Below are 13,663 nucleotides of genomic sequence, written 5' to 3'. Positions count from 1 at the left end.
TGTTATAAACAGTCTATGGGTTCTCACAGTGGCTTCGGAGGAGCTTTGTCTGCAGGTTGAACAGCGCAACAGCAACAATCCTGTACCAAATCTGAACCAGGCAGCTGCATTTTATAGTCGAGCTGTCCCTAAAAAACTCAAAATCCAAGCAGGAATATTTGTGGTTGGTAACAGCATGGTACACGTAACATGTGGCCAACTATTTTATCCATTAAGTGTTTGCTTGGTTAATATTTCAATAAGATTAAACTTTTTTTTTCTTTTCTGGCCATCTGATTGTTTTTTTGGTTGTTTTTTTGTGTGTGTGTATATTGATTCATAAAAATAAAGTTCCTCTAATGCCTGATTTTAAAACTTAGTAATGATAAAAATTCAGGGACCCTTCATGTGGTACAGGACATGTGCACAAGTCTTACATGGTTTTCTGTTTTGTATTTGTACTTATATTTAGATATGTGTGTTGTTATTTTTACCTCCAGCCAGATTTGCAGCACATTCAAACATTTTTTTCAGTCACAGGGTCATTAAAAGGGCAACCGAAGCAACAGGCTACTGGAAAACCAAGAACAAATAATAATCATAATCAAAAGAGTAAATTTACATTATTCAATCAAATTGTGACATCACCATTATCCAAGACTATCCCAAAATTTCTAGAGAGGAAATTATTCTTCTCCAAGTGTCCTCAAATATAGCCACCTTAAATTTGAAGAGTAACTTCTGAAGAAGATGGCAGAGGACTAAAGTCCAGGAAACAATTGCAGTATAATCTTGGAAATAGCTTTGCATGATGTTTCACACTTAATTAGAAACATTTGAAGCAGCTGCACAGTTTAATTTACATGATTAGGTAGTATTTTATAGTCATATATTTTATGAATTGTTAATGGGAAAAATTACTGTAGTGTTGCTCTAAAAAGACAACAATGTAAGAACTAGGATACTTTTGTCAACATTACTTTCCACTGTACTTGTCAACCTGGCTTTATATACGCCAGTAAAGTTCAGTATTTGGGGTTCAAGGATTCAGTCTTGGATTGAGAGAGAATTAAAAAATCTCAAAATAGCTTGTGTTTCAGTGGCAACAGGATGAAACTATCCCACAGGATAATTGTTGATGTTAACTCTGAGAACAACAGATTAGGCCAATTAGAGGAAGGCATCTGGGACAATGACTGTATGCAAATACAAAGATTACCACGACTCTGTCATAGCAAGATTCATTTGTTGCTCCTGTTTCTCATATCTCATCGGAGCTGTCACTACAGTATGTTACAGTTTTTCAAATCCTTTCACTAACACTTAAAGTGCTGCCTTGGAAATTCATCATGAGTAGGATTATTTGGGAGAATTTCTTGATCCACTCGCCCTCCTCCCAACCTCAATTAAAAGCAAACCGGCAGAGGGGCATAGCTTTTCTCATATCTTCTCCCTTCCCACTAATGACATGCCAGGATCCCCTGAAAAAAGCAACAACAAAAAAACAGGAAAGAAAGCAAGAAAGAAGTGTTTCTACAATCATTTCTTATATTTCCTCCCGTTTGCACATGGGACCCTAAGAGACTATTAGAAGTGCTCAGCTTTCTCTGTGACTCACCATGCGAGGTTGGGTATGTGTGGTAGTGGTGGTGGGGCGAAACACAAGCTTCCCAATCATTCTTTTGTGCACACCTCCCATTTTCACTTTTCATTGCCTCATACTTCCGCCCTCCACCCACGTTCTTTCCCCAAATACCTCTCCTGGCCAGATGGATTCAAGTCTGTATGTTGCTGAAAAAGAGTTCCGCGAGAACAGCCTGGCATGACTCAATGTTTCCCCTGACTGATTCTGATTTCAGAGTGCATTTCTGCCCCCCCCCCCCCCCCCCACACACACACATACAATACAAAATCTCCCCTCTTTCTTTTTTGACAACTATATTAATTGTGTTTTAATATTATTTGAAAACTCGTAGTGAGGAGAGATAGATGGATTTTCATCCTCATGAGAGCAAAGATGAGCTCACAACCTTGGTGATAGTTTACTGATCTTTAAAAAAACTAATTTTTCAGTCTCTCTTGAGGGACGTTGCATTTCTGGCTGCTGAACATTGATGTTCCATGTCATAATAAACTATTTGATGATTTCAAAATGTAGTTGTGCTATTGAAAACAATTTATTTCTGTGTTCACCTGAGGTTTTCCAATAACAATATCTTGTCAAACCTGACATTTTACCAAATAGTCTGTGCACTCTCCTGAGCAGTCAATACAGCAGTTGGCTATAATTGTGAATGCTCACCAGAGACGCAGACTGTTTGATAATAACGTATTTATTCTTGAATCATGTTCTCTTCATTGCATCGCTTCCACTCTCCTGACAATGGATAAGGTTGCATGTTCTTACTTCTGTGATAAGGAACTTTTAGAAAAGAAAGATAAATTGGTGAATAATAAATACACGGGAGAAGATGAAAGAAAAAGTTTTAATGGAATGTGTAGAAGATTAGCTCTGGGAAATAAGGAAACGTCAACTAAAACAAAGGTATAACACTATAAAACCCACTTTCACAAGATACAAAGCTATTGCTGTTAAATACTTGCACATGTATGATGAATATCCACCTTTTGAAATTTGCCAACCGATTAATTTCAAGTGAATCTGACTTTTCTTGTTGAAAAGATGTATTTCTAATACTTTTGCAATTATGTAAACCATTTAGGCAAATGCTCAACTAAAATGTAGCAGCAAGTTTTTTTTGTTTTGTTAAAAAAAAAAAACGAAAGTTTTAGTTTTAGTCTTCCTTCCTGTAACCAGCTCAAACCTCTGTCTGGGTTTAATACAGTGATAAAGAATCAATCCATTTCACCGAAACAGCCAAAGCTGTTGGCAGAGTTGGCAGTATCATCATACATGCTGATGCACACTCCTATCCATGATACTGTGATTTACACATTATTGCCACCACCTGCATGTGAACGAATAAACGCCTCGCCCCGAAGTCACATTAAACCCACACAGTGGCATAATCGTCCACATCATCTGTAACCACCTTCCTCCGGTCTCTCCCACACTGTAATTAGCTGATTTATTCCTCATATTGGGTGATTTAAAGAGCCACGTGCGTCAGCAGAGACAGACGTGTCATGTCACTGAAGCTTTACTGAAGACATAAAAATCAGTTCTAGATGAGAGTAGACAGCAGTTATTCTCAAATGAATTCATAAAACGTTATAAAGGACCCATTTTCTTGATATTTTGAAAGTGGTTGTACATTATTTGAAAGGATTGCTGAATCTCCTTTGTGTAATTCTGTTGCACCTTCATCTGCTGCACCGAGCGTACAACCCAATCTGCAAATAGACTGAGCTGAAAGCTCCAGGGTGGAAAAATAAAAACAGTTAAGAAATGCATAAACAAAGAAAAAAAGACGAGGGAAACACAGTTTCTGGAGTGGCCACATGTACCTTAAAAGCCAGTTGAGCCCCAAAGAACCCCACGTTACATTGATATACAGCTGATAGAAATGTATCTAATACAGCCTTGTGGTATATAAGGTTAATTCTGTCATTCGTGTTGTGCAGGTGGGCCATTTAATTTTATTACATCTATTTATTTATTTTTTTAGCAATTTTAGAATTTTTTTAGCATATATCAATGGTTGGTGGCTTGATAGGCAAACCACTTTTGCCAATTTATATGCATTTTAATATTGCAGCAGGTGTTCGGGCTTTTGCATGTAGGTGTGTATGAAAGTGAATTTGTCCTCTGACAGACTGATCAAATATATTTTTATTAAGAGATTAAACCCTGATTCTGCCAGAGACTAAATCCACCAACGTGAAACATGAAAGGACAGGACAGAAAATGAGACAACTCATGGATGGGTGAAGTTTGTGCAGTATGGTGTACCATTTATTTTTAATTTAATTTTACAAAAATGTATTGATTCTTATAGTTCTATATAATTAAAGCAGCGCAAAACTATATTTTTAAATGTTAAAATATCACTTTGAATTTCATTTGAAGCAATGTTTGATTACTTTTAGGACTAGTCTAGTGTTCCTCTGTCCTTGCTAAAAACCACCCAAAGAAACTTTTGACTGCATGCTCTCCTGGTTGTGTCTTGCAACAACCATGTTTCACCTATAGTGCTTAGTCACACAGAGCTACAGTTGACATAATGGCAAAGGCAATAAGGATACTCAAGAAAGAGAAAATTAGTGTAGGAGACCTACAAAATGAATGATTGATAGATGATATTAATCCAACTGTACGAACAGACATAGTTATTTTATATATATCAGTCTGAATGCCCTAAAGACCTTTTTTCCCCCTTTTTCATTCTTAAAAAACTGATTTCAATTTAAAAATTGACATTCTGTTTTAAACTTCTCTTTCATTCTCTGTAAGTCTATTTATTTTCAATAAAAGCCCCATATTCTAGGGGAGATTTTCTTACACTCCCACCCCGAAAATCTGGAGATGTCAATTCTTTCTCCCCTCACCTTCAAATTTGTTTTAAATCCTTGGTGTTAAGTAGCAACATTGTCTGTATAGTTTCCTTTATTCCACATAAAGGAATGCTCTCTGTCATATGTGTCCGGGTTAAACCAAAGAATAAGCAAAAATATCGTTACTCCTTTTGCTGAGCATAGCAACTCTGAAGTTAAGCAGATTATTTTGAAAAAACGAAAAACATTCAAAAGCCACAATTTTTACACTTTCAAAAAAATCAATGTTTTTTAAAGTAGAAGGTTTCAGACCTGACTGAGAGAATATTTTTTCACCTGCTGTGCCAGTTTAGGTGTTCAGGTTGTCGAATTTGTTGTCATTTTAAATGGGATGAGTGGAAGGGGTCTGGAAAAGGGAACAGTTTTGAGGAAGAGGAAAGTATTAAGTTGGTTTACGGTGCTCGATTTAAGGCAAATGTGCTGGTGGTTGTGAAGAGATGGTTATTGTACCAAAAGGGTTAGAAGTAATAAAGGTTACGTTTTGTTGTTGTAAGGCTCGTAGAAAAAAATGGCTGCAGAGGAAAAACACAACAAAAGAAGAAAATGAAGATGACAGGCTCTAAACATGACATCATGATAAAGATAATGCTGATTTATTATAATTTTGTACGTGGGGGAGATCACTACTTGTAGAGGATTTTTGCACCACAGTAGCACCGTTGGTTAGAATCCTAATATTGCTCTGGGTTTTTAATATCTGTGCCACTCCTTCACTCCAGTGCCTTTCTGGCAGCTTGTTTATTCTGCCTTAAAGACCTTACTTTTATCCTATCGTCCACAGTCAAACTCTGCCGGATTAAGTGAAAGCGCTGTGCCAAATCAAACATTTGGCAAGACAAAGCTGCCTTTTTTCTTTTTCTTTTTCTTTTTTGTACATGTAGCTCTTATTCTAATCTCAATTTTTAATACTGCATTGCATGAAACAATATTATAACATCATGGTGTTGCTCAATAGCCCAGAGGAATGGGTAGGAATGTCCCAGACAAGTCGGCTCTGGAGAAATCATGTATGGAAAGGGAGCTTTTTGTCTTATTGATAATCCCACTCAATTGATATTCATATGTTTTTTTTTTTTTTTATCATCGTGAGCACTGCATGATCTGGGGGGGAGGGGCTTACTGGTACATCCTCTCCTGGGAAGATTGGTGAGGATCTTGAATCTTTTCCAACGGTGAATAACTTTTCTTTGAGTAGAATAATGAAATTGCTTTATAACCTTTTCCAGGTTGATGGGCAACAGCAGTTGCCTCTGTAAGATTGTTGCTGATGTCTTTCTTTACTTTAACACACGCCAGACCGACAAGGTATAAAAAACTGAATCTTTTTTGCTGATAGCCTTTTATGATTTCCTTAGATATACAACCTTAGACTTGAAAGCGACCATATTTTCTTTTTTATTTCTCTTTTTTCATGACCATATGTTCACTGATCAGTTATATCATTAAAATACCTGACAAGAAAGTGAGTAACACTGCATATCTTACTGCATATCTTACAACTTCAGCAGTCTGGCCTCAAAACCCCACAGAAACCAAGATAGATGGTATCCTATACAGCTGGTGGGAAGTAAGCCCAATCCACTGAGAACCCAATCCATAATATCTATTATCATCCGCTCAGCTCCAGACACTGTAGGACACTGTCAGATTGGCCAGAGCTCTAATTTGTGACATTGTGTGGGTCTGTGTGTGTTTTATGTTTTTTAATTGGACTTACATGACAAGGGGAGCGATTTTGAAAGAACAGAAAGGGGTGTGGGCTGTGCTGGCCTTTCTCATGCATTTTCCCTTTTAGGTTAAAAACAATCTGTAGATATATTGACCCAAGAATAACTCAGTTAAAGTCTATAGAAATGTCAATTTCTGTTATCCTGTATCTACCGAGTCAGTAGGACATGTAATCCATTTCCATCTATTAATCTTTAGTGTAGTTTTTCTTACAAGCTTTGACTGTTGTTAACAAAAAACAAGCAAACACAACCGTATAATATTTCAACAAAAATCTAAAAATATTCAACAGCCATTGGCTTAGTGCTCAAATGTACAGTATCTCTATTACCATAAAGACCATTTTCTCATTTTCATCTCTCGTGCACTTAGTGCTTAATTAACCCCATCAGCAAGTGAGCAGTTGTGCCTAGCATGTTAAAGTCAGCAGAGCGCTGTCTTCCACTGCCCCAAAGCTTCTTTTTTTTGTGGATGCACTTGGTATGATCTTTTTTCTAAATGGGTCAACATAAGCTCAAAAAAGTCTGTAAGGAAAAAGAGAATGGGAATGAGATTGGCACAGCGATGTGCTTGAGGCCCAAATGGCAGCCTTTCAGATCACAACGATGGTTACAAAACCCACTCAGGATGTCAGTAGTGATACCAGGATAGTTTTGGTTCTCCATGAAAAATACAGAGCCAGGTGTGAGTGTTTTCTCTTGCACTTTAATGTCAGAAGGATGCATTTGGGCCATTAGTGTTAGTTTGAAGTATTCCAGCAAAGATAATTAGTGTCACATATCTCGGTGTGAAAGCAGGCTTAACGAGAAGCCATTTTAAGACATGATTGTCAAACGTGTCACTATGAGAAAAGCATATTTTCCATATAAAATAGCTTAATACCATGAAGTTGTGTGGATGTGAACCTTCGGAGGAGAGAGTCATGACAAGCTTGTGTAAAACATGACAAAATATGTGCAAACGATTGCAACCAACTTAGAGACTGGTGTTTGCATGTGTCACGAGTAACAACCCCCAGTGTAAACGTTCCTCACATAACATGCACGTCTGTAGACGCACGTATCCTCTCAGTGGCACACACCACCAGTATTTTGAAAGAAAGGCTGCTATTACTTTTGCGTTTATTGCAGCTATTGAATTTGTGTAATTGCATACACGACTGCAAAGCCCATCAGACATGGTTGCTACAAGGCCCTTTATGAGAGCAAGAAATCTGTAGTAAAATTATGGCTGATGAGTCAGAAAGGCCGTTTAAAATCCTATTACAGATGTGAGGGTCTGGACTATAAATAAAATATTACTATAATGCTGCCACTGGCTAGAGATACTATAGCCTTTTTTTATTTTTTTTTATTAATCTTTCGTGGGTCAGCATTTCCAGTGTCGGCTCTTTTGTGCTTTAAATACGATAGCTCTGAGAGAACGCAGTGTTTACAGGACATATTGTGTTCATAAATCTGTTATTTAACAACATGCTTTTGCATGCACATTTCACAATTAACTTCCACACAACATATGGCTCTACAGAGGCTTTGTGTCTCTAAATTGTGATCCTTTGGTTCGCCAGGATGTCCAATGGAAAATGTTTGAATGCTGACACAAAAATAAATAACATTTTTGTTGCTTTTGAGGGAAATTACACCAAAATATTGATCAAACTCGAGGCAAGGCATCTTGCTCTCGTTGTGACTTTGACTCTTTTTCTTGTTGGAATTCTTACCCGTGTAAAGGATTTTGCTTTCAAAATATGTTTAATTTTCTTTAAGTATTATATACCTAGGACTGTTGAACACCTTTGTATATAGCAGCAACCTGGTGGAAGTAGAGGCAGACGTATCTGGTGGCCCTCCGGCAGATCAGAAAACGTTGCCTCCTTTCTCGTGTGTTTTGACAGTATTAGTAAAAACTCTTAGGCTGCTGACACCAGTGTCAAATGATGGTAGTGTAAACTGAAAGAGCATGTAGCCTGAGGAGAACTGTTTTAGATGCTATGTTATATTTCAGTTATCGCAGGGATCACAGTGACTGCCATCGCAATAACAAACGCGCTGACAATTATTCCCTGAAGACAGGAAACGAGCTGTTCAACAACTGATGTCATCTAAGGTTAAACGTCCACTGTGATAAAGCTTTCTTCAAAGCCAGACACATTCAGCTATTGTTTGTATCCTCTTACTCGTTATGGGATAGAACAAAATTATTAGGATAAAGAGGAGATGAAAGAATGGCTGATGACATCCTGACAAGCTGGCACCAACTCACCGCCACCCACACAAAAAAAGGAGGCAAAGCTAGTATGCTGACATTTAAAAAGTTTATCAGGTGAACTGATTTTGGAGTTGTAAAGCTAAAAACAAATAAAAAAGCTGAAAGCATTTTAATGACATGTTAAGTTTTTTGTTTTTTATTTTTCCTAGATTTAATTCAGTGTCTTTTTCCAGACTGGTTTAGTCAGCCCAATTGAGACCTTTGTTGGCCAAACAATCAGCAGCCATCTACACATCTAGTCTGAAACCTGTATTCAATTGATGCCTAAAGCAGGAGAAAGTTCTGAAAAGAATTTTCTAAAGAATGATGGATGTCAAACTGAACTCATAAAGACTACAAAAAAGAAAAAAAAACATTTAGTCTATTGTATCTGTCAGATCTGTTCATAAGATGACAAGCCCTTTTTTACTTCAGACGCTCGTCTTGAAGATGAAGCAGGCTCTGAAGAAGTGGTGCGCTGTTCTACTGCCCATCAACACTAATCTGAATTTAGCTTTCACGGAACAGACATGACAAAAAAACCTTCCTCTTCACATCAAAGGTTAGCATTTGAACACCTTTACAAAGAGGATGTATTTTGAAAAAAGATTCTGTGGACTGGCGAAATTGTACAAGCTGAAAATGTGTAGTTGTTGGTGTTAGAAACTACAGAATAAGTGATAACACTTTACTTGAATGTGTTGTCATAAGACTGTCATGATGCTGTCATAATCATGACATGACACCTTTCATGACACATTATGAATGCTTATGACAGTCGTCATTAAGTGTCATTCGGTAAATGATGTCACTTTTAATGCCAAGTTGACATTGTTTGAGATTAAAAGTGACATCATTTACCAAATGACACTTAATGACACTTACTGACGACTGTCATAAGCATTCATAATGTGTCATGAAAGATGTTATGTCATGATTATGACAGCATCATGACAGTCTTATGACAACACATTCAAGTAAAGTGTTACCGAATAAGTTTCTTTCCCATGCCAGCAACAAGTTAGCAACATAATATTGAGTCCACCCATCCGTATTGAACCGTACTTCCTTGCTCATGATTCATATTCAATATGGATCGATGCAGGGTAAGTGGAAATGAGGCATAATACCCGCTTTAGGTCCCGGTTAAACCCTATTTTAGAATGGATCCGGCGATAACCGCTCACAGGTGGCCAGTGCTTAGAGCGCGGAACCTCACAGTAAAATATCTGTTGAAATACATCTTGGTGACACATTCCCACTCTATATGCAGTTAAACACAGAAGAAGTCGGAAATGACCAAACAAATAAGATCTGCCACAATGAAAAGACCTTTATTAAAATCAATCATATACAAAATCAATAAGTCATCACCTGAACTAATGACCTATGAATCAGTACCAGGATGTTGTTGTTTTTTGCTGTTGTTCAGACCATCAGGTAAATGTAGACACAAGTGTCCCAGAGCACCATCGACCAGACCTCATTCTGTCCTGGAATGGGTTCAGACCAAGCGTTAGCGTTGGCTGCTTGTAATCTCCTAGGACTCGTCATGATGCAAGGTCTGAATGGGGTCTTGTTTACAAGGTGCCTGAGGAAACCCCCGGAATGGAACACTTACGCAGAAAAGAATAGGAAGCTTCCTCAAATATGAAGTGACAGATTCTCTAAAAAAACTTACAATCTGTGACACATGCCGAAGGAAACTAAGCACTGACCACATAGTTGGTATAAACTATAACTTTGGGTCCACTTTGTTATTTTGTTGTTTCAGACCTTTAAAAAATAGGGGGGGGTTATTCTTGAAGTGTTCAAGAAATGCTTAAGTCACATTTTGAAATATTTTACTTCCTTAGCTACTGACATTAACATAATTTCTTAACTCAAACTGTATCTAAACATTTGCAAACTCCTTTAAATGTAGATGAAAGATATGGTGAGTTTTTAGTGCATACACATACCTGTGTGTGGTGTCATAAGGAGCATTCAGCTATGGCAGACTTCAAAAGAGCACTGCTCTATGATGTAATACAACCCCCAACCCTGGAAGAGATCTTAAATGCACAATAAAATGCTCTCCCTACTTATCTTTGAGCAGTCACTCATCAAAATTGAGATTTTAACCCCCAACTCAGCAGCACCATTATGCAATATGAGAAAATTATTCCTCCTAGTGGTTCTTTTTAAAGAGGAAGATGATGTCCGCTGGATATTATCCCCCTTGCTGTGTTCGGTAGTAATGAATGGCAGCTAATGAAGACAGCTGCTGCGACTGGCTCCCCCCGACACCCTTTTCTCAGCCAGTTTGCTGGTGGCTGTCTGTGAGATGAGTAGAAGGGAGTGAGGGACGAAGAGTGAGAGGAAACAAAATGAGAACAGTTCACAGTAGGGGACTGTCATACCTTGTGTCATCACAGAGGTGGGAACTCTGTACTTTCAGCATGGACAGATCAAAGAGAGTTGCAGAGATGGGAAAGGTGGATGGTGGCGTGTTTAAATGCTGGGTTCCTCACAGCCAGGAATGCTGCATGAATGTGAAAGTTTGAACTTTCAATAAACCCTAATTTGTATCTATTCGGTTTCATTTTTCTAATCTAATGTGAATATTTCCATGGTTTAACTTTCTCTGGTTTGCATCTCACTGTTTTTCAGTCACAGGGATTTAAAGCCAGAGAACCTCTTGTTAGATGAAAAGAACAACATCAGGATAGCAGATTTTGGCATGGCCTCCCTTCAGGTTGGAGACAGTCTGTTGGAAACCAGCTGTGGGTAAGTATCCAAAATATTCAAATGCCTCCTTTTGACTACATTACTTAACTCATATTCACTGCTGGCAAAATTTAGAGGGCTATAAAAATGTGCTGAGGGTGATAATATATCACGGTTGGAGGGGAGGGGTGTCTTCTGCTTCTGTCTCAGCACTGAAGAAATCCAATAGAGCGATGAGTGAAGCCATCATCAAACATCCATATTGTGCACTGCTGATATCTTGAAGCGACTTGCATATTAACTGCATGTTGGTTTTTGTAGAGAGATGCTTCTGAAGCATTGTTGTTGCTAATGTAAATGTAATCTGTTTTTAATGTTGATGTCTCAGGAAGAGTATTTGCTTGGTCATTATGTGTCACTCTTTACACAGGGCTTGGAGGCAGACATGCCCTGTGACATCTGTCCCCAGCTCAGTGACTCTCTCCCCATTAAACCTACTAATCAACTGCAACTCAAATTACACATAAATTCAATTCAGAAACTGCACATGTTCACATCATCCAGGCAAGGCTTAGTTTTTCTCCGACCTCTGAAATCATTTGTCCTCTCCCTGGTTGGTTCTTTCTCCGTGTCCATCTCTGACACCCCCTCTACATAGGCACGCTCGTTTATGCAGACGCATACATCCAGCTTATGCTGTTGTGTAATTCTTGTGCGCACTAATACCTAATACCTAAGCTTTCATGACTCATTGGTAAAGATCAGGCCAACTGTATGTGATGTCTGTGCATTTGAATTAGAGCAAAACTGAGTCATCGTCCGACAGCAAAGACCACAATGAAGGATAGCCAATTCCTAGAAAAATCCTAGGTTTTACGTGTAGGACCGAATCTATCTGTACTAAAGTGCATTCTGCTGCCACACTAACTTGTACTTTTATACAATTCAAGCGCAGTGAATGTGCTCTTGTGTGTTTGCTTGGATCCATTTTCAAAGTGTTAAAAGGCACTTGTTGCAGGTGGAAACATGGAGCTCTCCTGCATAAACATAGGCGTGCATAATAAAAGCCTTTTTTTCCCCCTTTCCCCTAATCATCATTCTGTTTGCCTGCATATCTGAGAAATGTATAGACACTGTGTGTGTGTGTGTGTGTGTGTGTGTGTGTGTGTGTGCGTGTGTGCGTGTGCGTGTGTGTGTGTGTGTGCGTGTGCCTCTGCTGGTGCCTAATGCATGTGCCATACAGCGTCACTGTAGCTATTGATTATTCATGCTCTTCTGGCTGTCCCATCTCTAAGTGCAGATATGACACTTTTTAATTAAACACATTTATCTGGGTCCGCTCTCTCCATGCAACAGACTGACACAAATGTATTCCATTTGCTTTGGGTAATGGAGCTCAGTGGAGATGAAACTTGCCTCAGGTAGAGACGGGGGAGCCTGAGAACATCCAGTACATGAATACATGCGCGCTTATACAATGCATAAATGAGCAGAAGCCCTGACGAGCACGTACAAACATGGATGCGGCACAACCTATCCTCTGTTAAACAAGCTCAGCTGGGAGTTCATTGAGGCACTGATTGTTTTTGTTGTACCTATTCATAAAAACCAAATTAGCTTATATCCAGCAATGATCTGGTCAAATTTATTTCCAAAACATGAATTTCCATGAACAGGGGCTTTACCTCTTAGTATCGTCGGCCCATTACTGAGGCTTCTTTCACTGGTTCTACGGTAATTCACATCCTCTGGGTTTGTAGAACTGCATATTTTGTGCAATATACTAAAGATACACTGCATGGGTCTGTTAGAAGGCATATGCTTTCATGCTTGCATAAATATTTCCCTTTCTTTTTCTGAAACTGTTTGCCTCTTGTCTCTTCAACGCCCCTGTGGCCGAGAATAACTCCCTTCAGTGCTTACCATTGGTTCTGGCCTGGCTGCCCTCCCTTCTCTTTAAGAGAGCTCTTCAGAATCTCCCTTCACATTGTTGGGTCAAACACTCACAGCAGCATCTTGGGTCGTATTGTTACAATATTTGCTGAACTCACACCTGAAATGTATTTCCTCTCTCTTGCTTTTATTAGTGCAGTTTCAGTGTCATTATATTGAGAAATTGGAGTAAAGCAGTGGTTAAGTGAGAACTACCGACAGCTCAGACAAAACAGACACTCATCGTCTCCCCAGAAAGTGCTATTACAGGGATTCAACTGCATCTGTAAAGTCAAGCTTTAATAGTTTTTTTGGAGTGATGTTTTGCATTTCTAAGGAATAGTTTTTTTCAATTGAGGAACATTTCTAAACTCAAAGCAGTGGTGTCTGAGGATGAGTTACAGATGATAAACCATGTTTTTGTGTCTTCACGGAAACAGAAGGAGATGGCTCGTCTGCAGGTGTTTCAGATCTGCTGCGAGGCTTCTGACCCACAGGAACAGAGGAGTTCATGTAACCCAACTTTTAAAGTTTCTTGATTGGCTTCCAGTTA

The 13,663-nt window shown here is 38.6% G+C and overlaps 1 protein-coding gene across 11 annotated transcripts in view; it reads left to right on the top strand.

Annotated features, from left to right (window-relative positions):
* brsk2a (BR serine/threonine kinase 2a) overlaps window positions 1-13,663 on the top strand; it is a 198,626-nt gene that overhangs the window by 143,492 nt on the left and 41,471 nt on the right. For all 11 annotated transcript variants that reach the window (XM_061721480.1, XM_061721479.1, XM_061721473.1 and 8 more), the window contains exon 5: window positions 11,122-11,238. In XM_061721480.1, coding sequence (XP_061577464.1) covers window positions 11,122-11,238 — 117 coding nt within the window. The remainder of the gene's footprint in view (window positions 1-11,121; window positions 11,239-13,663) is intronic.

The sequence above is a fragment of the Cololabis saira genome, chromosome 5 (genome assembly GCF_033807715.1).
Source record: "Cololabis saira isolate AMF1-May2022 chromosome 5, fColSai1.1, whole genome shotgun sequence".
Classification (NCBI taxonomy): domain Eukaryota; kingdom Metazoa; phylum Chordata; class Actinopteri; order Beloniformes; family Belonidae; genus Cololabis; species Cololabis saira.
The sequence above is the reverse complement of the archived record's forward strand: the minus strand, read 5'-3'. Positions and strand labels throughout refer to the sequence as shown.